The sequence below is a fragment of the Ceratina calcarata genome, unplaced genomic scaffold (assembly GCF_001652005.2).
Source record: "Ceratina calcarata isolate Rehan_Ccalc_2016 unplaced genomic scaffold, ASM165200v1 scaffold546.2, whole genome shotgun sequence".
NCBI lineage: Eukaryota > Metazoa > Arthropoda > Insecta > Hymenoptera > Apidae > Ceratina > Ceratina calcarata.
Genome location: NW_017176634.1, coordinates 94,495 through 119,648, shown reverse-complemented (window position 1 = coordinate 119,648; position 25,154 = coordinate 94,495). Strand labels below are relative to the sequence as shown.

Genomic DNA, 25,154 nt, shown 5'->3' with positions numbered 1-25,154 from the left:
TCCTTAAGCTTGCGATTCGTTTCTGTAAGATAGAAGATACGAACTGAATGAGGAAGAATTTTAAAAACTTTTTCTTGTAGTATTCAAATTAGGTCACTTCAGCGCTGAATCCTGCCTCTGCTTGAAATGATATTACTTTAAAAACAAGTTTATAATGACTATCTATTTTAATTAACCATTCCAAATTATTGAATCATTAGTTTTTATCTCTTCTTTGCAAAGTGCCGGTGCTATATTTGTACGTTAGATTTATTTTTGCTCACGTTTAATACGTAACAGTATAATATCGTGTATTATAAAACTACGTGTAGTGCAAAGATTTTCATTCTATCAAATTAATATTATAATAGAATTTCAAAAATCTGAAAATAATCCATGTTTATCGCGTTTATTCCTTTTAACGTTATAAAATCTTCAAGCAACATGAAAAGATCTGTCGTTCCTTTCTTATTTAGCCTCACGGCTTGACACGGCAGGAAGTTTACGATTACATCCGCCGTCGTATGATCGATCCTGTCGAAGGTCCTCGTAGCGTGTGAAATTACCGCTTAGCCTGCGGGGAAAAATTTTCAAAGAGGGTCCGCTCCCCCTTCGCAGCAGAGATATTAGAGCGGAGAGAGCGCCTCAAAAGCGGCGAGATAAGAGACGAAGAGAAACGAAGAGCGGGAACGGCACAGCGAGAGAACTAAAATACTGCGAGGGAGGGAAATTTCACGGAGGAACGGTAATTCCAATATTTCGTCGGATTTATTGGCCGTTTTGCACATGTACATCCGGCGCGAATCGGCACGGAAAAAAAAGGTAGAAGTTGAACGAAAAAGAGAGGCGCGGCAACGATTTCAGATATTCCACGCTACGGTTTTTCGCGATTCTTTGTACCCACGCCTGGGGGGATTTGCGGACTGTATTTCACGGCGCGGCGCAACTTTGAATTTAGCATGCTCAATTCGCTTTGTTTCCTTATAATCTCGCATTCGCCAATGTCGAATACGTAAACGCGATCTGTCATAAATGTTAGATACCGAAACATACGAGCTGGCTGATATTTTCTTAAATCAAGTGCTTGACGCTACTTCGTATGCTTTTCTCACAAAAGCTCGAAAGAATGGGTAATTTAATGCAACAGCTTAAGGTAAATCAGATTATCGTTCTCCAAAAGGTGTTTGCTTTATTAGCAACATATGCAAGAGGCTTCTTACCCTAGTTCGCGAACGGAGCAGTTCGACCACAAAGAGTTGCGCGTGTTCTTGTCGAATCCCAAAACTGTTCTTTGTGCACAGAGTTGAACACGGGTAACGGGGAACCCGGGGGTGGGATGCTGTGTTTACTCGAGCGGACGGATGTAAAATCTGCAGTCTCGCCCCCGGAGAAGGCGTATAAGGGGCTGCAGGAGGATCCTAAAGCCTCGTTTTCCCGCGCGTTATCAGCCCGGAGAGCCTCAAAAGAGCTAATATATCCCTCGAGAGACAATTGGCCGACGCCGACAGACTTCCCCAAAGCGGAAGACGAGAAAGGAGCAGAGTGGCTGAGATGATCGAGGCAGACTACTTTCACGTTTCCCCTTCTCATAAAAATTCCGTATCATAAAAATATTCCCGTTAGGGGATGAGGAAATTGTATCTTCGAGGTATTCATATTTAGAATTAATATATTAACGATTTTTGTAATTTTAAAAATTATAAAATCATGAAACAGGCTTGCTGGAGTACAATTTATAAAATAAAGATCGCGTTCGATTATAAGCAACCATCACAACGATATGTGTATTACGAAGAAAATTTATGTCCTTATCAAGTATGCGTATTAAATGGATTGGCAAAAGAGGACAGTAGAACGCGAGAACTTCCTCTTCTTCCCCATCCGTGACACTCATAAATTTACTTTATGGCCCGCAATTCTGCGATATTAAAGTTAGGCATAATCCTCCGAGGCTAGTGTACTCTTCCCTGTACAAGTAGTAGAAACGTTAATGTAGGCCAACGGACGCGAGAGTAAACACCGGGAGAGACAGGAACCGGTACGTATTAAAATTAGTAGCCGAGGGTAATATTCGTCGTCAAAGGTGGAAGAAGGATCTTGAACTGGCTCCTACTGTCGGGGAAAAATTCACGATGAGAAACTTCAAACGATTTAATAACGGCCGGTAGGAGACAATTGGTCTACTTTGGAAAGATTCAGGTACAAAGGGAATGAAGATGGAATGGCCGTTCTCAGAAGTTTTGTGTCTTCCAATTTCATTTTCATAATTTTACCGTGCCTTGAATCTCATTCGTAATCTCATTATCGCGTAATCGTGCAAGTATTACAATTCCTTGATGTCGGATGTAACGAAGGTTCAATCGAACGTACAATTAAAGCGCGTAAAGGCTCTTGCTGGTATGTCCGTCGCACGTCCGTTAAGTAGATTTCTCGTACGTCCGAGCGTTAATACGACTATCGCAAAGACCGTCTCTTAATTAGAATTAGCCTTAATACGGCTTTTAATCCAATAACGTGTTCCATGAAGTATCTATCTATAATATTTTACTGCTAATGAAACTTACTTCATATCTTGACATATTAAAACGTAATTCTCTCAAGCGTTAGGATTACCTTAAGTGACATTCTTAATGCCTTAGCCTAGATAGAAAGTACAAAAATTGTTATTAAAGTCAGTATACTCATTGTGATTATTCCATCATCCAATCAGTCGAACCAAGCAACTTCGACTGGTGATGAAAATATCGCGAGGAGAGATAAAAATCAATTTAATTCATCGAACATGCAAAATAATCAACAGGAATTAAAGCGTTGATTATAACATATAACAGATGGAAAAAGAAAACAGATATATATAAGAAATAAGTTAAACCGAATTTCATTTCGAGGATTTAAGTTACACTTTTTCGCCTGTAAATCGGGCGTAAAATTGCATGCCGGAAGTCTCGGAAGAACTAATATATTCAAAGGAAGTACGACAAGTCTGCATAAAGAGGAGGAAAGCCAGAAAGGAGCGGATGGAACCAGGAGCGAGAGGAGGAAGCTCTTCCTTGAAACTTCGCCTCGGATCTTTCTTTCCCGGAATCTCAACGTATAAGATCTTTTTTCCTTGGTATATCTAATAATTTATGCATTACGAAATGGGTTATAAGAGCCCGATGGAGAAATCTTTATAAGACGTAAAGAGAACGTCTGATATCAAATACTTATTATACTCTCTCATTTTATAGTTACCACCTAAGTACGTATTAAACTAACACTGTTTCTAAAATGTTCGAACATAAACTCGGAGTTCATGTTTTAATGGGAATTTAATTATAATTAAAAACTATTTTGTTTCAACTTTATTTCCTATATTTAATGATATAAATTGGTCGCTTAACTTCGAATTATTAAATTCGGAAACACGTGGCTTTAACAGTTTCGGTGATTGTCATACTAGAATGGGCACACACTTTCATGGCTGGTGTTACGAGCCGGGACTAAAGGGCTGCAAAGCCGAGGAATGACGTTTGTTAGAACTTGTTAGCCGAACGACCCAGTGCCTGGTTAATGCTGGTGACCGCAAGGAGGTGGACGCCAGGCTTTCGTGAAAGTACCTACAACCGAGCTAAGGAATTGCTGGTTGGAAGTCGCGAGCCCTAACAGCTCAACTGTGAACAGTTACTGAGATTGTTAATAAGACTTCGCAACTTCAGCAACATCTCGAAGCGCAAGTGTAACTATGTGGATTAACTTGCGGAGTTCAAATAATTCAAGAGTTTTCTACGAAGGACACTTATAACAAATGAATACTAACTAGAATATTTAAAAATTGATTTAAATATTAGATTACTGATTTCCAGATTGTACAATATGAGTTACGTAAGCTAATAATGATCTACATATTAAGTAAAGAAAAATGTGTTCCTATAGTATCTAGACAGATACGGTCCATTTCATTCGATCCTTTCAAATAAGGGAAGCATCATCGGAGTTAGACGGCTCGTTCCGTACATCCGCGAAAGAGACAAGTGGCTCGCGCAGAAAGGGAAGATCAGCCAAAGGAAGAGGCAAAGAAGTAGGATCCCTTTCTCCGGGGTTCGCTGCTTACGCTCTCTCCCGCAGGAGTCCTCTTTCGAATGGTGGCGTGTAGCCGTGCAATAAAATGTCGGCTGCCGTGGCAAGCGACCGACGGATCACCGGGGCTTATTGAAAGGATATTTCATGCGGACGAGTTCCTATCCAGCTTATCCCATGAATTTCCCGCGGGGTGTAGAAATCTTTCTCTGCCCTCTTCTTCTGTCTCTACCCTCGCAGAGAATCAGGTCGAGGGTCCAAGTATCCCAGGTTCCCGCATCCACCGGAAAATTCACGGCAACCGGTAACACGCGCAGAAGACTTTTCACTCGTCGGGTACTCCAGAGAAACGAGAATGTGACCGGCGATACGTGAAAAAGCCTCCAGTCGTGCGAATCTTATGAGACTACCTACATATGCACGTTGTCGCTTTTGAATCGCAGGCTCGACATTGATGCTGATTTATTCGTCAGTGAACCGATCAATGAGCAAATCGTATTCTTACTCAATGTTTTATAATTTAAGACAACGTCGAAGTCATTTAAATAGTTCGATTAATAAAAATCGAAGATTAATCTAGATTGTTAATAAGAACGTTAGAAACGAAGTTAATACGAATTCTATTTACCAGATACGTAAAGATATCTTAATGAAACTTCCACTCTTCAATAATCTTTCCTCGGTGATTGAATTTTCACTATTTTAGAGTCAAGCTACCATGGCATTAAAATTATAAAAATATATCTCTGGTTAGATGAGTTTTTGTTCGAGCAGATTGCACAATGTTTGGAGGCTAATGAATTTTAACTGTACTTACTGTGATTCTTGTATGCGGGCCTTGCTGTTACGAATGTACATGGCACTCGCCACGCTTCCGACGACTAATATTAAAGCACACGCGCACGTCGCGGCAACGTAAAGTGCTCCGGCACCATTTACCAGAGGTCCTGGCTCGAGACGAACCGAATCGTTCCTCGGCGGTGCTTGTACTCCTGTAACAAAAATCCCAGTTTCCTCTCTAAATTTTTCTGGCCAGCGAATTCAACGACGTTTAATATTTCAAAAATTGTGCTTTAATACCATTTAATTATTTACTGTTTATTTTTCTGGAATAAAGTTTCCACTTATAGTATACATGTATTTTGGTTTATTTAGTAGCATCAGAATTTTGTGATGAGGATAATCCTTCAGTGACTTTACATAGTTTTCGCATTAAATTGGTGGTAAAATTTTGCACGTTTATCCACGTTCCAGGCGATTTTAAAATTCTAATCGCAATGCTATCATCAATGATCATCGAATGAAATTTATATCCCCTGTGTGCTGTCATCATTATAGAGAGAAACGCAATATCAGCGGGCGCGTTGAAATTTTGTTCAAAGATTCATAGATCGTGGGGGTGCGACGTGAATTCGCATCGGCAACGCACGCAGTCGGTATTCCATCGTTCGCGCATGACTTTGACAGGGTAATAACAGAGAAGTGCGGCCATTAACATAGATTCGCGCGCAATTTAATGAGCAGACTTCTGTGCCGGCGTAAAATAATTGTATTACGTCCACAAAGCGTGTTCAAGCCGCATTATGCTATCGACAATCCATTTTGTCGATTGAACCGTTGCCCACTCGGCGTGGCCGCACCGTGCAACCGATTTTATCGAAGAATGGTCGACACGTCGAATTACTGATTGACACGTTTATACGCGAGTGACCGACAGTGAGAATAATTACGATCATAAAATTAAAAAATAATTGAAATAAGCTGCGCGTTAATATGACTTATGTTCGAATTACTTCAAAGTAGAAAGTATAAAATGATATAATAATCTGAATTGAATCGCTGAAGAATGAGTGCTATTTCGGAGCATTTCTTTTTAAATTATGTACGTTGCGGCTGACACACCGCCACGAATTCTCGGTCCCTCTCGCGTATCGAGCCGCTATCGAGCGGGCGACATCGAGCAACCGCGGGGTTGCGAGTTAAGGGTGTACTCGGAAGGAAGAAAATCCCTTTGAATCGGCCCTCCTGGCCTGTTCGACCACCGCAAACGACGAGTTTTCTGCATCGCGCAGCCGTCCTCCCGGACTTGTCGGATTTCTTTTTACGTTCGTTTGCGCTTTCCGCCCTACATAACTCTTTGCTCGTTTCCCTTCCTTTGTGTTTCAGGAATCCCGTCCGTTACACAGAAATGAAATTTTTGCGTTTCCTTTCTCCGATGCCGCAATACAAATTACAAAGCCGCGTTTCATGCCAGCCGCGAATGCATTTGCGTTCATTTTATCGGGAAAATTTTCTACCTCGCGGCACGACGCGAATTACATTTTACTTATCGCAAATTGCATAGCGCGAAACAATTCGCCGTTTCCTTTTTTCGGCTCGCATCGTGAAATCGTCAAGTTTTATTGTGACTCCGTCGCATTCCTCTTCCCTTTGATTACAATTTCCCTTACTTGTCTATAAACCGGCGTCTTTTCCCGTTTCACGGAATTGCAAAGGTACCGGCGAACTCTAATAAATTTCACGGGTCCCTCGGTTCGCTGCTGAAACTACACTTTGATTCTCCGAAGACATTCCCCTCTCCGTTTGTTCGGCGTTTTTAATGAAAGTCCAAGCCTGGGATACTTTAATAAAGAAGCTATGGCGCGCGCGCGCACACACACACAGCACATAGACACTCGGCAACTCGATTCCCTTAAAACTATCGAATGCTACAAATTTACTAGTGAAACTTTTCCACAGGCAACTTGGGATCTCCCAACGAAAGAACCGATTTATATTTGAAGCTTATTAAACTTGTGGACAAATGGAGCCGACGTCTCGAGAAGAACTGTTCAATAAAATATTAGTTATTGGAAATTCATTTGTTAAGTTCAATTTGTCACGCGCAGAATTCTGTCGTAAGAAACGCATCGAAATTGCCATAGAGTTTTCAGGCCGGAGCCCGTGGGACAATGTAGATTTATGCGCCGTCACTAACGAATTGCAACCTTTTTATGCGTCTGCATTATCTCGTTTGGTTTCAGACAAAAGTGGCGAGAAAAACGGGATCCGTGCCGTTGCCAGGATAAATAACGCAAAGCGGACAGACGAGCTTTACGCGATAACGGCGGAAGCGTTTCGCGGTACGTTCCTGGGGATGAGGAGGAATTTGTTCGAGCGCGATGAGATGCGGCCGAGAAAAAAAAGGCCGGGCCGAGCCGGTGGAGAGTAGAGAAAAAGTTAAATAAACCGTGCGGGCTCGTGGCTGCTCCTGCTGCTGCCACTGTTCCTGCCGCCAACTTCTTAGATGGAATCTTATTTATTTGTACTGGGACCGACATCTTTTTAAAATGTCCCTTAGCCCTTAGCACGGTACAACGGACGCCAGACTAACCACAAGTTTTTTTTCTCTTTAAGTAGTTCCCGTTTTTTCTGCAGATCCTAGTTGAAAGTTGCTTTTACCAGAGGCGTTACTTTCTGTTCTCTTGTGCTCGAGGAACCGCGAATTTGCAGAATGCTGGATGTTCGCTCGATTGCCTGATCTAAGTAGGATAATTAGCATGATCCATGCTAGAATCTTTAGATAGATTTATGTTCTTTCCTATTCTAATTTTCATTATACCCTGCTATAATATCCAATCTGCTTTTTAAGTATCTATAAGACTTTAATCGGATTAAATCGACTGGCTCAAACATTGGGGAATTGATTCCTATAATCAACACGACGGTAAGGTGTAACACTTCGAAAGAAACGGCAGCGGTTGATTTTTAATTAAAGGAAAAAGAACGTTGGGGGAAGGTTAACTGACGTTCGGTACAAAGGAATCAATTTGCTCGCGTCGCTCGAGTACACGACGAAGAATCGATTAAACTTGGTCGACGCACTGGCAAGGAGTTTGGCAAGGTTTAAGATTAAGCGCGAAGTCGTGGGTAGAGGCGCGTTTAGGAGCAAAGAGGTGTATCCCGGTTAAATCCCGACAGGCGATGCTATCCGAGGAGGCTATACCAAACAAACCTTAACCGAGATTTACGAAGGTCCGGAATTAAGTCCCTGCGGGATCAACGGAATGACCCTCCTCCTCAAAACCGCCGTCCGCCGGTTCGCGTTCACCGTGCGTCCCGACGACGGCGCCTACAAATTTCATTCCGACGCGTCGAATATGCGTAAATTACATCTATTTATCGGGTAAACGAAAGATGCCCTCGACTTTAACGGGATGAATAATTCATACGTAATCCCGTCGTTTCGACGTTCGTTCATTTATAGTTCGATTAATTTTACATTAATTGTCCCGCGGCAAACGTTTCCAATACACGCGCGAGTTGTGGTGATGTTACATCAATCTTTGATTCGTTTGATGTTACTCGTGTAACACGCTGTGCACGCACAAACGTGTCGCAGCGCTTCCCGTTCAAACGTTAATTTGTTGCAATTAAATCACGGGGTGTATTCCTGATTTATCGATAGGCTAATAAAAGATTAATTTTCGTTTTGTCGTTGTATGAGGAATTCAATCATTTTGTAAAGTGGCAAGATATTGTGAAATATGCGTTGATGGGATGATTCATCCATCATCGGAAATATTAGCCACGTCTTTCTACATTTGTTGTTCTCATGGTTAAATGTTCCGATATTTTTTGATTTCATTAAAATGTTATAAAACACAGTTTACAAGTACCAAAGCACTTTTCTTTCCATTATCGACGTTATCCTCACAAGACCAGCGTCGCACGTTTTTAGCTTAGTGTATACACAGCCGGAACACAGACACTCGAAGAGCTCAAGACGAGATTCGATTATTTTCAAGTGGTCTTCAAACGATTTCAGATTTCCGCAGGACCTCTTAAAAAGTGGAGAGCGTCGACCGCGACCAATAGCGGACCAGAAACGAGAAGAAAGTGGGAATCCGAGAGAAGAAACCTTCGCCAACGTTACACAACTCATCGCCCCGCAACGACCAGGCCGAGCCGCTTACTTATTTTCCACCTCTTCGCGCTTCCGTTCCACCCTCTTCTATGCCGTTTTTCTATGCGGTCGATCCTCTTCATTTCGGACTCGCCGAGACCCTCTCGTCTCTTCACTTTCATTAAATACACCGACTCCTGACGAGATTCAATTTTATTCGGCGGATTGCTTTTCGCTGTAGCGTCTCCCGCACTAGGTAACCGGATATGGATCAGCGTCTGTCAACTCTCTCCTCCTCGCTACTTGTTATTTCTCCACTTTTTCCTTTCTTCCTGCCTGTTCGCTGTTTTCCTCCTCCCCGATCAGTTTTCCTGTTCTCTTGACCCGACCAAGATGCGGGTAAACGCGTATAGAGCTCTTCCTGCTGGCGATAGGACGAGACTCAATTCCATCTACCTGCCTGACGAAATGTTGCTTATACTACTTCCTGTTTCGCCGATATTACTCGCTGCTCTTGTCGATTTCCAGGGACGGGGATGTTTCCTCACCGGCTGTCATGAGAATCACGTCTCTCAGCAACGTACACAGCCGATTTTTTCGACGGAGATACGTGCTGCGAAGATTGAAGGTGAAAACTGCAGGATTTTTGGATATGCCACGGATCCATAAGCGAAAGAATTAGATTTATATTGAGATTCGCGAGAATACTAAAAGGCAATGCATGTGACAATAACGAGCAAAAAAATTTTTAACGCGATGAGAAAAAGAAAATAGGGATTCATAGTGATTCATCCCCTTTAAACGTTATATTCATCTTGTCCATCACGATTGATTTCATTCTTTAATATAATGAGATTACCAATAACTATCCTCATTTACCTGAAACATGAAGAATGTGAATTTTTAATTGGGATTCTATTATATTCATTATGACAATGAATCCATTGCTCAAGTAACAAAGACATAATTTTAATGATCCGTTTGAAGATTTCTTTTCATCAAGTGAGGTACAATCATTTATGGGAACATTGCTAAAAATTATCTTTGTTTTTCTGGTTTAATAAATGAGTAAGAACACTGGGAGATCTCATTTCCCATTCTGGAACTTGCCTACCATGATCGAGTGGTTTTTGTTCTGTACTTCATCCGGAACTCCATCGTTGTGATTCTTTCCTACTCTATCCAACCGCGTATAATGAAGGGTACGCTGTTGAAACTTAAGTTTAGGTTGTCTGCGTTAAACCAAGTAAGGCAAGTTGTTCGCAAGTGTTCTTGTTGAACTTACAGAATCTTACCGAGTTTGTTATCTGTTACCTCTCTTCTAATACGACGTCCAGAGCGCATTTAACGCGTGCGAAAATTTATAACATAATTTCTACTTTTTGATAAACAGAGGTACGAATGGGAATAATAAAGTTTCGCGACAGATTGCTGCGGCGTTCAGGGGTACGCGTGCGATGTAATTAAACGAAATTAGCTGGCCCATCGGTGCGGCCGAAGTTTAATCACTCGATTTTCGCTGGGAGGCGGAGGCCGGGGGCCAGATATCATCGGTGCACGCGAGCAGGGTCGCATGTACGAAATTCTGCTTGCAGAAATTATGCATCGCGCGTTGTTACCGATCGCCTGTTACACAAAGGGCTATAAATCGCGGGCGCAGAATTCGCGAATCGAAACGGGCGCGGGCGAACGAATGCGGGCCGGCCCTCTCCCTGTTTTAATCGCGCGGCCACCAGTCGAAATTGCGTCGCGATTGGTAACGAAGGCATTCAACGATCCCGGTGAACGTACTAATTAAATTCGCGATTACGTAAGCCGAGCAATTATCGACGGTCCGCCATCGTGTTAAAATACTTGTTCGCAAACGCGTTGACACGGTTTTACACGGTTTCGCGTGAGACACACACTTACCATGTATAATACATGTATACGCGAGCGCGTACTCGTTAAACCGTGAAAATTTTGCTGCGTTTTTCCAAAATAATTTGCCGCACTACTCGTAAGCTCCGATTAATAATTTATTTAATGATTCAATTATCTATATTTTAATTATTTATAGTATCATGATTGTAAAGCAACGGTTTCTTAATCCTGTCGTTTACCTTTGAAACAAATCTTGTTCCTTTTGAATACTAGAATGGTGTCATTGTATTTGGTGCCAGGTGGTGCTGTGACGTTCAACCTCAAAGCCAAAGGAATTTCGGCGCTGACGAGGCCGGAACACGGTAGTCTGATCCTGAAGACTTGCAAGGTAACTGGTACCTCACCCCTAGCCGACACGTTCACTCTCGGTGGTAGCAGTGCCATCATACCGGAAACACCGCCCGGGACACCGACCACGTCGTAATCCAACTCCATCGAGTACGGCAACTGTAAACAAACGGGGAAAAGGGAAACAAATCTTTATAAACGCATCGTGTTTTTTCGTTTCGGGAACAAACGAAATCGGCGAACAAAATGAAATGGGATTGAGTTTTCACAAGGGAATGAGACTGGGCTTCGAATGAAAATGGAATGCCCGGCAGGAATGAATAGAAACACGGAATCGGTGGTTCGCGACGGTAAAACATCGAATGGAAAACATTCCGGCGTCGTTTCTTATTCGCGTTAAGCGTGGTATTCACGTGAGACGACCGATAACGGATGTTTAATAAAAATAGCTTGAAAATCGTAGACCGATAAGACATGCCGACACGAAAAGTCTGGCGTGATCTCCTAAGCTGAAGTGACTATGATTATAGACATGCAATATTTCATACTCAATCTTCGAATCTCTTTATGCCACGCCGTTATTTCGTGTAATAGCCTTCGAGCCATTTCTGAATTCACTTAGCAGGTAAAAAGAATGCTATATGAACTTTCAAAGATCACCTTTTTATCAAATTATTTAAGAATGATTAGATCTGAAAACAAGTTCGGGGTGAAATATCGCGAATAAAATAGATTTAAGTACTTTTAACTACCATAAATAAAATGTTATCAAATTTCACTCAACAATAGCTATCTCCACAGTGAGTACACATTCATCAAACAAACGTGCACGTGCGTAATAAACATATCTCGGGTAGGAAGTACGTTGTAACAGAGAAACGAGAAACCCCTCTCGGCTTGCATATCATTATACGCATGCAATATTTCACACTAGATCCATTTTTACTTTATCCCCGTTTGTTACAGCGAGCTTCTTATTTCGTGCTCGTGACAAAATACACTCTCCTCGCTTATTGATCCGAGTTTCTGAACCACGGGCAGCGTCCGAATTTCCAATGTAAAATTTTTCATAAAAATTGTACAGAAATGATACATAAATATGCTGTATATACTTTTTGATGCTTTAGTCCCTTTCTTAAGAAAGTAATTTCTGTTTCTAATTCAAATTTGATGTCACGGATATAAGTTGACGAAGGGTTCACGTGTCCTAACGTTTAGTCTCGTTTAACCATCCCTGATACGAGCGAGCAATGCCACCGGGCTCGTTGCGGAGGTGGTAAGCTTCACAAACAGAAGTTCTGTCCCGCCTCTGATCCATGTAACTTCTCCGGGCGAAAGGGGTAAGGCGGGAGCGAGTAGTGTGTTTAGGCACGCCACAAGTTTTACGAGGTGGCATAAATAATGCGGTTAGTGCTTCGTGATGCAATGTCAACGGAGGCGACCCCGCCGGGAGTCACCTGTAATCGTGGTAATCGCCGCGTTGGGGGGTCGCGATGGCGTGACACCTGCCTATCGCATTCGTACTCGAGATCTCGCTGACTCTTTCCCTCGTATGCCTCGCTCTCTTTCTTTCCCTGCTGCCATTTAAATACGTGCGTCGCGAACGATACAGGGCGGAGTTGATCCGCGACAAGATGAAACAATCACTTGTACTTGTTTTTCTTCACGTTGTTTTTCGCCCGCGAAGAATTATTAGCGATGGTGTCTAATTATAAGGAAAAGTAGAAATAAGTTGTTTCGTTGATATAATTAGGTAAATAATTGATATTCTTTTTCTTAACAAAATTTCTCTCTTTATTTATTAATGATTATAATTTATAACTGAGTTATCTTGTTAATGCAAAACAGGTTTGATAATAAATGATTGATGGAAATTCTACGATTGTACTAATTATTATTGACTTGAATAGCAACCTTCGAACATGTTGTTCATTCTGCTTCATAGCTGGATTAACGCGGTAAAGGTTGAACAGCGATAAGAGCGTGGAAATCGCATTATAAGTTGGCATCGACCGCGATTTGCACGGTAGATAAACCAGCGTGTCAATGTAGTTTAAAGCCAATCTCCATTACACTGCAGTAAATAATGTCGCTTGTAACAAATGGATGACTTGGTTATATAAAACACAGATATAAGTTGCCCTCTGAATAATTCAAATGTCTTTTACGTATAAATATAAATTAATTTACATTGTATTTGTTACATGAAAATATAAATTGATCAGAAATTTAAAAAACGTTCGTCCTCCACTTTAAATCGATTCTATGACAAACTCAAATGATACTACTTTGTTGAGGGTTGTAACACTTCGCTTCTCGTCACCCTTCGTACATAATTATTATGAGGGTAGCGATGACGCAGTGACAACCCATTCAATTTCTATCCCCATCGGAGGGTGTTCAACTTGTCTCTCTTATCGCGCATAAATAACAATAATGTACGATTGAGACAGTTTAAAAGAAAACAAACAAGTAATTTTTTATATACTATAAGAATAATATTCTTTGCTTACTTTCAAGATCGAAATTCATTACATTTGTAAAATAATTACTGCATGTAATGAATATGGTAGTATGTATAAAATTTTGATATGAAACAATTTGAGCATGTTTAAAAATAAGTATGAAATTATTTTCAAAGTATGGTCGTTTAATGTTTCTAATAATAAGACCTCTACGAAGCACTTAATGCTAACCAGAGAAATTAAGCATAATTCTGATTAACGCGGCTGCAGTAATCCGATAAATGCACCCTTGCATAATTAAGCCAAATCATCTTTGCGTAATCTAGACAAGCTTAGGTATATTGTCCTTGTAATCAAGACACATACATCGACGTGTACCTAAACACTGTTGTCGCTGATTATAATATTATTATGTAATATAACAAACTTTAGAGTTAGCAAAATCAAATTACCCAGTCAATTATTTACAAAATCAGAGAAGTGGTAAGCCAATTTCTTAATTGCGCTAACAAGATTCTGCCGAGTCAGAGATTTGATTCAATGCCGGCAGACAGTGTAGATTCAGATGCGAATGTTTGCTTAATCTCCATTCAGGATTCCTGATAATGACATAAAAATGATTGCCTGGGAACTGTTCACTTTCGTCCGAGGCTGGCTACATGAGAAAGCTTTGGTATCGTATATCTACTATTATCATGAATATAAGCCCTTGAATGAAACGAAGATATTATTGATATTTTAATATGAAACTGATGGATACTTCTGTCCACGCGGTTTGAAACGGTTGATTTCCAACCCCTGTATTTATGTGCATACCGGCGAGTGTGTGGACAGTGAAAAGTATGCAGCCATGCAAAAATTGCAATGATAAACGCGGCACGAAGCGTAGAGAAAAAGATTACCGATGACTGCTGTTTTGGTGATTAATCGGTGCGTACGGTTTATAGCATGTGATTCGATATTCCGCACACGCCCGTGATCAACTACAACACTCTATCTGGATAACCGTTTCATTTAATTTAGGCGAAACAGCGTACAGAAAAATGTGCGCAAAAATTCGAATTTTTGCCGTTCCGACGAAAAATAAAATTTTAGTATTTGGACAAAAGCGTTTCCAGTGCAAAATGTGAAACCATGCACAACGTAAATAATTGTTTTGCAAATGTAAGTTATAAAAATAGGCGAATTTATTAAATTTTACGCAATCCGTTGAGGACCACTAGACTTTCTCTTCTTTTGTTCCGATTTGAATAGTGGTTATTGTCATCGAAAAACGAATTAACAAAGAGCGTTGATCACTGGAGAGCCAGACATCGACGGTGGAACGCATTGTGCAATCAGTCAACGATAAAATCTGAGTGCGTAAAATATATATGTAGCAGTCGCATCCTGTCTTTTTTCATTTCTCAAGGCATACTCCACATTTTTTCATCTTTGACAAAGAGCTGTAAGCACGTATTTTGCATTCGATCATGCACAATCAATTGACAGATTCACTGAGAGAGAGAGAGAACCAAGAATACGTAAGAAAGAAATTCGTCACATAAGAATCGATCCGAGGCGGGGCTGGAAAGAGTTGAATAAAACGCGGACGCCGAGAAACATTTTACTGTTTTGCCACCCCCCATCGATGTGCAATAACGAAATTCCATTGTTCTTTCTATCCGGTCTCGGACCCTCTGCGAGAAGAAAGAAAAAGTTACCCGTTTAACGCTTCAACCTTCCACCGGCGCTTCATTCGTTCGCGTAACTTCGCGAACTTATCCATCGCACAGCAGAAATTAAATTGAACTCTTTGACAGGAAGTGCGGAGAGAGATACACCTCGCGCGCCCCGGGAATTTCTCGGATATAGGATCGGACTTTGTCTCGAATCGAGACCCTGGGAACGCTTCAAAGTAGGAATTTCGTTTTTGTACCTATTCCACTGATTGTTCTTGATATTGCAAGGACGATATTTGCATCTTGAAAATAGACTAATAAAGCAAATACGAGTGGAAACGATTTCTTTCAATAGCTTGAAGAATTAAGTTTTCAAATTTCACATTATTAGATATAATGTTTATATTTCTTAGTTAAGTGGTTTAAAGTACATTCATTATCAAATTGAATATCTGCAATGGTAGTTCTCGAAACTCTGTAGTAGTTCTCGATATATTTTCTCAAATTTCTAACTTGCTAAACTGTTTCCTTTACGTGACACAATCAATCCAATTACAAATCTATATGGTCCTTACAAATGCCATATGAAAGTCGTTATAAGCATTTCCTAATTTGCCTTGGCCGCGATACTGCGATTAACTTTCTGCATAGCATAGCGTGCCGAACCAACTTAACTCATGACCATGGATCACTAACCTCGATATAAACGGTGCACAATTATTGGTCACGTAACTAGCGCGATTAAAATGTGCACCTCGCTAGAAAGTATACTGCTACGAATTATGAAATCATTATGATAAATCTCATAATGCATGCCTTGAGAACTTCATTTTTTTCATACCTTCGTCCGGCATTAATGAACAAAGTTTTTAATCATAGTCCGGAAATTTTACTATAATCAGAGGAATTCTCCGGAATTAAAAATCATTTTTATTAACATGTTATAGAACATTCCAAAATGATCGAAGCGACGAGTACACGAGCCAATATCATTAATCAAACATCGCGTGCTCAAAACAGGGTATCCTTTCTCGTTTACGACGTCGTCCTGGTCGTTACGTTGTCATCGTTTGTTTGCTAAATGCTGTTCGGGAGGCACGCGAACACGTTTAACTACCCTGTAATATTTCAATCAACTATTTAGCCGTCGATGGTTTTAACATACAACCAGGAGGATGGGTTAGCTGCAATAGGGATTCCCTCCTCTGTTCTGGTTTATTTGAGTTACACGATATTTATGTATAAGCAGTTTTATACCACTTGTAAAGATATGACAAATTAATTATTAATTACCCTCCTCTGTGATCTTTACTCAAAGCACATCCTGCTAGACATTACACTTTCTCGTTAAAAAACAGTAAATAGCTTTCATTGTCTAACGCTGCCAATTAAGAAAATTGTCCTACTCGGCAATAATTGTATATTTCAGATATAAAAGATACAATAGTCTAATTTTTATGATACCTGAGAATACGTAAATGCTCGTCATTTTGGATACTCTACATGAAAACTTCATATTTTGAAGATAAAGATTTGAACGTTTGATAATTTAATACTTCATTTTCGTGTCAATTAAAAAAAACAAGCGTTACTAATTGCGGACTGGAGGCACGCTCTCGGTGACGATGTAGGGCACACGCGGCTCGATTTAACGAGCGGTTTTAGCGACTTTAATTATTAGCTCGGCTGTACTCGGAAGGGTCTTTCAGTTTATGCAAGCGTGACAGAACATTGAAAAGAAGGAGAGAAGGAACGGCAGGTCGAGTGCGAGAAAGAGACGGACAGGAGCTGTTTGCACCCCCGGTGTTAACGCAATATACTCGACTCTGTAGGTAGAAGATGGAAGCGTTTATACAAGAACGCTTTGCTTGCCTCTGTCTCTCTGCACTTTACCTAAGCGTTCGGCCACGTTTATTCGCATTCCCTTTGTCCCTTCCTCTCTCTCTCTCTCTCTCTCATCTACCCGTTTTCGCCTTCTTTAGTCTTGCCTCTGGACATTAAATTTCAACTTAACCTCGTTTTTGCCTTCATTTCTTCTTACAATTTTATACCGTCTATTAAAATTCTAGTCGCGTTAACCGCTTTATTTATTCTTCCCTCTCTAGGTCCTAAGGGAAAGCTATTTCTGTGACCATTTTCTTTTTTTCTTTATTTCGTCACTATTCTCTTATTTTAATACATTTCCATGATAATTCTTTCTCTCTCAGTAGAACTTTTTTCATTCTACGTTTTTATTATTATTCTTCATTTTACAATATTAATTTCAGTTTTACCTCTAAACTAATTTTATTCTTTATTTTACTTTATTTCGTACTAGTTTAATTCACCGCTGGGAATATTATTTGTATTTGTGCTCCGTTGTTGGAATCATCGGGGATCCCCCAGGAGACAGACGCGCGAGACTGTAACTATCGAGTGTCTGGCAAACACCGGAAACGGTACAGATTCAGTTTCGCGATAGCAATAAAGTGTCAACCTATACAGTAGGCAGCCCGCTCGGAACTGTTTCGAATCCGCGTCGTATCTGCGGGGGCTGCAGAACTTTCACCCTTCGGCATTGTCCTGCTGTGCCAGGATCCTCGGTGTCCCTCTTGGAAAACTGTCAAGCCGATTGCGCCGGCTGCGTGATGAGAGAGGGATTCGCTCGCTCGGAACGCGATAATATGCATGAGAAGTGATCGCCGTTAGACAGATGAAACCAGTGCGCGGCAATAAAATTTACTCAATAAAGATTTCACCATTTACTTCTTTCACTGATAATTATTAGCACATCCAGCATACGATTTATAATATTTTTTTTTACAAATGAGTAAAATGCTTCTTATTCCAGGTAATTATGATTTATTATAGTAAACTGATTTAGAAAACTATGTACGTTCCATAGAGTCTTAAAAGTTTTACGAACAGCTCGTAAGAAAGAGTCAGAGGGTATGGATCGTCGAGTCAACTCTTTACTTTGAACGGCGCCGACCTTGCGCCCGGTTGGTCACTGGAAATCACGCGAGATTAATTTTATTACGAGTAAATCCGGTTAATTGACGCCTGTGGCCGTATACTACGTCGTCAAGCCGGCACACGCTCGGGTCAACGACGGGTTGTCCCTTGCAGAAACATTGCGTCCTTTTCTGTGGTACAAAGTGGTCGGAACACGGAGGCCAAAGGAAGAAGTCACGTCAAGGATTGCGAGGACAAACTCCCAGGGGAGTTTCGTGTAACGTCTACCTCGCTTAAAAGATCAAGAACCTACCCTTTTAATGCTGTTTGATGTTCACTACGAAGCATATGACGGAAAATAAATAAGGTTGAATTCTGAGATAATGACCTTTTTTTATAATCTATTGTAAGAAAGTGTATGGTAAATTTTAATTGTGTTTGTTCACGTCATTTTATTATTTGTGAAGTAAAAGCATCGCATAATGTCGTGTAGTAGACATAAAATAAAAGAATTAATAACATTTATTTATTAGATTATTACAAAATGGATGTAGAAAAAGTATAACATAAACAAATTATTTAAATACCTATAAATTCGTTTATATCGGTTTAATATTTCAATGATATAACGTTGACGGTTTGAAGATCTGATACTGTCCGTATCAAATATTTCTGACGAAATGTCGCATAACGAAGTGGCTGGTTGAAAATCATACGGACATAGTATCTGATTGGGATCGACGCGAATGTCAGGACTAAGAAATTCCATGTACAGGTACGGTTCGGTAGGACCGTTTATCGTCGCATTGGTAACACAGGAGTTCGGAATTACCGAAGTCCTGATGAAGGGCACCGGGAGGATGGGGGCACGAGAGAGGTTCGAGGGTACGTAGGGCAATTTTCGCGTAATTCGATGGGGCGTGATCGTCATAGCAACTCCCGATACCCCCTGGTCCAACCTCTGTGGAAGCCGGAGCCTGTTCAAACAAGCCTCAAACTCCATATCGAGTCTCGTACCCCTCAACCCCTCTGCTGCGTCGTTTGCCTCTCTTACTTACTCATGCCGTCTATCTGCGTCCGTGCGAGAGCCTCCTTTTCCGGCTCCGAATTCTCTTTCTCTTTCTCTTTCTCACCGTGTTTTGTCGTTTTCACTTCTCGTTCGCCATCCTCCACTTTCGACGTCAATACGCCGCACGTATCTACATACATCGCTAGCGGAAGTTGCGACAAACTACTCAGGTTTCCTACGCGAAACAACGACACTGGCGCGACGCGATGGCTCAATCGTTTCGATCGTAATTACTCGCTCGTTAGCGAACCGAGCAATGTACAACTTGTTTTCAATGATTTTCGACCGACAATGGGATACCCGTATTCATTGTGAAACCGATTCCGAAACGTGAAATTCAATGCTACCGCGTTAACTTGTATGAGTGTGCACAATCGTAGAGATTGATAAATTGCTTATAATATCGTGCCAAACGTTCATTGCATAAGCGAGACGCGGATTTAATTAAACGTTGAGTAAAATGAGTGATGAGAGATTTAGGAAAACGAGAACGCTTAATTTAGATAATACATAATGTTGGAAATCCGTCACGTACGTTGAGTTTGAAGTGAAAAAATGCGGAATAAAAATTCTTCTTTACTTATCATTAAGTACGATACAATTTGTCCTGATGTATTGTTTTCCGTTCAAGAAATGAATCGAGGGCAACTTATCTGAATATATTTTCAATCAATTCTAATTGTGCTGAAATTTATATACAGTAGGATGGTTCCATAACGGAACTCTCTGCATAATTTAGCTATTTCCCCCAGTTTTGTACTAATTCGTATCCTTTTATAGCCAATTACTTGGAAATTATGTAGATACATAAAGAGATGGAAGTCAATAGTCTCTTATCACTTCCCTTGACAGCAGTCTTATTCGTATATATTATTTTTCATACGAAATGCAATTTAGAATTATATATTTCTGGAGTCTCTAAAAATAGACAAATTAGTTAAAAAATATCACCGGAATTTCTGGTATCTTTGCACGGCGTTCCTAAATGGCTGGTACGAATAATCGTTGATCTGTACTACTTGGGAATTATTTATTTCCAGAACCATTTATTAACATCCATCACTTTGTTTCCAGATAAAAATCACCCATTGATCATTCAATTTGACTTTGATAATAGATAAAAAGCACCAGAAAGAAAAGTACACTTTTTTGTAAATACAATATGATGAATGATGGACTCAACACTTTCGAATTAGATCTCCTTAAATGAGAAGAACTTCGCTCTCTGCTGCTCGAGCGGTTCAACATTTTTACTCAGTGACTTCTGCGACTTACGAGAAAATCAACCGGAGACTATTGCAAGCCTCGCTTAATTATAAAACCGATAAATTTATTCCGCGCGACACGGGACAGACGTCTGGAATCCCGGACGGTTGATAAACGAGCTCCTGATCCCGACCTTCCACCTTCTACGGCAAACCTAGCACCTCGCGCTGGTTCGGTGTCGCCGCGGTCCGCGCTCAAGTTACCAGCTTTCCCTTCACGCTCGACCCTTCATGCCCTTTGTTTCCGTAGCTGTGGTTCACGCTCACGCTCACGTTTACGCCTAGACGTACCCGCGTCTCGTTCGATGCCTCCCCGAAACCAAGGCTACCGTGTAATTAGATCCTTGCCTCGTGGGGTACTCCGCGTACATAGATACACACGTAGGCGTGTACACGTAATTACGTTTACAATACGCGAACATATGAATATCGATTGAGACATCTACCGCGCCGCCTGCTCATCAACGTTCCCAATCGTTCTGATCACGAAATCCGTGCTGCTTGTTACAGTTATTACCGGCCTGGGAATTTGTTACCCGCGCCTTTGATAATATGAAATCGAGTAACGTTCGACATTCCGTAAAATACAATCTTATCGCTCGGAATACCAATGGTCTTCGAGCATTGATCAATCGGATGCTAATTATTTACCCAATTAATAATGCGCAATTAATCGAACGCCTGCGTTAAATACGAGAGGAACGAATCTCGGCAAGTAGTCGCGACTACTTAACCCCCTATTGTCTGTCGATCTTTATTAATGAGAGGCCGACTTTAAAGCGCTCGACCTTCGGTCTTCAATCACCCGAGCCGAGAAAAAGATGAGCCGTCGTTAATCACCAGCCGGCGGGGTAACACGGAGGTAATATCAGGTCGGTATCGAAGGAACGACGCGACGCGACGTGTCAACGTCGCGGAAGGTGGGTGCTCAATTTGGCGTGGCTCCAGAACGGACAGATGTCCCTAATTCTTAGTTTGATAAACGACCGTCTGATCCTGATCTTTCTAGTAGCGTGACGCCGGCTGCCGGCGTTTCTTCAAGCCGTCGACTCCCGTCGCACCACTCGGCTTGGCACGAGCGCATCGTCGTTCCGCCGGGGCTCGGAGCGGTTTGGGAGACGCGACGGGATGCCGGAATCGGAACAGCCGATGTAATTATGCTCGCGATTGTGACTCTGACACCCGACGGAACAACGCGTAAGCTTGTTCAATCGAACTCGAGAGGAGCCGCGACGCAGCAACCACAATTGGCATAACATGCCTTGTGCTACGATTCCCGGTTCCTGTAATAATTCAATCTTGTCGGCAGTTCTCCAGCGTGCATACCGGTATTCCTGGTGACTGCTGCACGAGCTTCCGCAAACATGTTTCAATGAAATTTTAAAGGGGTGCAATTATTAAAATACGTTCCCTTCTATTCGCGAATAAAAATTCTTTAACACCCGCCATATGGATCATATTGTGAAATAAAATGATATTTGTCCGGGTTTATGTGCTCCGCGCTTCTACAGCTTTACTGTGTTCCTATGTCTAGTCGAGTTATCTTGCGAAACCAATTTCAAGACTGCGACAGTGATGGATGTTGTACACAAATTTTGATTACTACAAATAATCCAAGGTGCATGACAGTAATCGACAACAAATTTCAATAACGCACACATACACTTATACCTATAATATTTGGTTTGACATTATAACATGTGTATTTACAATTGATGTACTTAATGTGATTTTACAAGGAATTATAAACTGTTTCATAAAGCAAAATATACTTCTATTCGAACTTCGTTTAATTCACTTTAAGGTATTATATTACATATGGTATCTTCTACGTTTTATTCAAACTCTATGGAAAATGTGCAACAGGATAAAATATTATGGCGGAAGCGAACCCGTTACACGGCGAGATAACCAAAGCTAAAAAATCCAAACTGCTGTGAGCAATAAAGTTTACAGGCGGATGGTTGGGTGCGCGAGATAGTCGGTCGTTATTTTGGGCATGGAAATTTAGCTACCGTATTATCGCTAGCATGTGCCACAGCCTAGCGTGCAATCTGTTCTACCGTAAAAACACAATAACAGGTTTAAGAATTTCAACTAAATTCTTCACATAAATCGTTCTATATTATAATTATTCTTTAGCTGTCATAATAATTAGAACGATCTCAAATTCAATAAGTGTTATAATGGATATTCTAACATATGACTGAAGAAATATAGCTATTTAGTTTCAGTAGAAAGAAAGACTGAGTATATTATAAATCTGTATAGCGTTCTTAAACTGTTAAAAAATCATTGATGACCCTTGCTTCTTTCGTGCAGTAAATCTCCTCTGGAAATTACAAAGGGCCTGTACTCGGATATGCTCTAAGGGCTCGGAGTCGGCCTTTCCACGGAGTTTGCCAACTATGAGTGAACCTATCGCAACGACAAATTTCCTCATCTAACTTTCTGTGCCGAGATGAGATGATCGCTCAATGCCACCATCACCGACGCTGCTATCTTCACTATAACTCCGCTCATCCACCAACCCTGTCTCCCCTCTACCGCTCGCCTTACCGCCTATCCTACACCTTCGAGAAAATTAATGATGGAATCCGAGAGTTTTCTATAGGGAACTTCAGTGTTAGATCCCCCACGACGCGACGGGAGAAATTCGCAAAGGAGACGGAACGGAACGCAACGACAATAGATTTTTCCTCGCGACCCCGATCCGTGAATGGAGATTGTCTCTAAGCCTCCTCTCACTACTTTTACCTACGTATAGTATCAGATAATATACAGAACGACATTATATGATTTACTGTTATTAATCGTTCCACGACTACTTAGTTAAGGATGTATAGGCTATACACTTAAGCGTCAATACTTAATTGGATATTTCCTTCTATACTTTTTAGCACGTAGCTATTTATTATTAGCATTGTTCTTCCGACAACTGATTTCTTTTTAATTATAGGAAATGAGTTTTTCTAAGATACATAAACTTTTGGGATTGACTGTAGCCAATACATCCTTAAGACTTTTGTTCTCGCTTTCGTGCGTGTAAATTTATGAACACCGTTCGCCACTCGGTGTCTCAATATATTTTCCTTACTCTTTTATTCAATATAAAATTATATTGAATACGTGGCGGACGAAGTATTCTTCAGAGACGTTGACTTTTAAATATCGAAGACGTAAAGGTGACATTCAAATTCGTTTTAAATAATACCCTTATAACGTTTGTGACTGAACAACACAGTCAATTCGTCGTCGAAAAGAAATATCGTGAATTCATCGCAGCGGACAATTGAGTGAAAGCAAAAAGAGTTTATCGGAAGAAAAGAAGGAGCAGCAGCGGCAGAGCAGCACCGAAATACGTAAGGGTGTAAAGGAATGAGAGAGGAGCTCCCGAGATTTATTCTGCGGTGAGTAAATGGCGGTCTATTTAACGAGGAACGATTAACGTTTCGCAAATATCCACTCTCGGTTTTCTATCGGCGCGTCTCGACGCTGTAATGAGTTCCGCGGCTCGGCGTCGAGAAGGGTATTTCCCGTCACCAACCGGTATTTATTCACCTTTCGCCTTGCTTATCCGTCGGCGTTGTCACGCGGGCTCAATTACAAACTCTTCAGGTGGGCGGCGATGTTGATCCTCAACGGGAATTAACGAGCTTACCGAAGAATCGGCCAGGGATTAAATCGCTGTGTGTTTTTCGCGCGGCTTCCGTACGCAATTCCGTGACTTGAAATTGAATATAACCGGCCCGCGGCGCCGAGAAGAGAACAGGCGAGCTGGCGGAGAGAAGGAAAAGAAAGAAAAGGCACGAGGCCGAGAAGCGGATTCAGTTCGCCGCGCGTTGCAGGGTAGAAGAGGGAGGGAGGCTCGTCGAGTCCCCTGGAAATGGGGGCTCTTGTCGCGACGAATGAAATTATTAAAACGTCAACGCCATGTACTCGGCGATGAAGCTATTAGTAGCGCGAGTCGCGCGCTACCGAGAGCGAGGCCAAGTTTCCTGCTGGGAAGAATACGAGAGAAAGTTCAAAAAAATCTGGTCTCAAGTTATTCCAGCCAGTCAGCAATTTCCCTGGCTGAAATACATTTTAACGTTTTCCGTCTACTAACCGATCCTCGTCCGCTCTCTCGGTTCAAAGCTCCTTTCTTTCGCCCCGCTTCAAGTTCAAGCGGTGTTTGAATTTTATCGCATGGTTAATAATACTCTCGTCGTCGCTGGAAAGAGCTACTCCGAGCGCGGGCCGGCAAATCGACTTACGGAATTTTTCTTTCTCGAGGGGTTTAATTCGTTTCCCATTGTCAATGAAGCAAAGAGTTCAACAAAGGACACGCTCCCCTACCTTTTATACGTATCAAGTCGTTCATACTTCTAATTCTTGTCCTTTGCTGTATTGATTGGATTATTAAGCACGTTTAATCCTTAATTACATGTATAATTCTATTTACGATCACACAACTTGTTGAATATACTAAAACCTCTTTGAAGATACATTATGAATTATTTAGAAAAATTCTGCATGATGATAATTCAATTACATTACGTGATGCAGTTAAAGCAAACGCGGGCTACTTTAATTTTCGTAATTATTCCAAAAGTGGTCTTTTTGACTGCAAGCAAATGGTTAAAA

At 41.2% G+C, this 25,154-nt stretch overlaps 1 protein-coding gene across 1 annotated transcript in view; it reads right to left on the bottom strand.

The window, feature by feature from the left end:
- Window positions 1-25,154, bottom strand: part of LOC108628892 (tyrosine-protein kinase Drl) — a 71,489-nt gene that overhangs the window by 13,676 nt on the left and 32,659 nt on the right. Inside the window, exons 3-4 of the mRNA XM_018031117.2 lie at window positions 11,026-11,293; window positions 4,856-5,030 (exon numbers count right to left, since the gene is read on the bottom strand). Coding sequence (XP_017886606.1) covers window positions 4,856-5,030; window positions 11,026-11,293 — 443 coding nt within the window. The remainder of the gene's footprint in view (window positions 1-4,855; window positions 5,031-11,025; window positions 11,294-25,154) is intronic.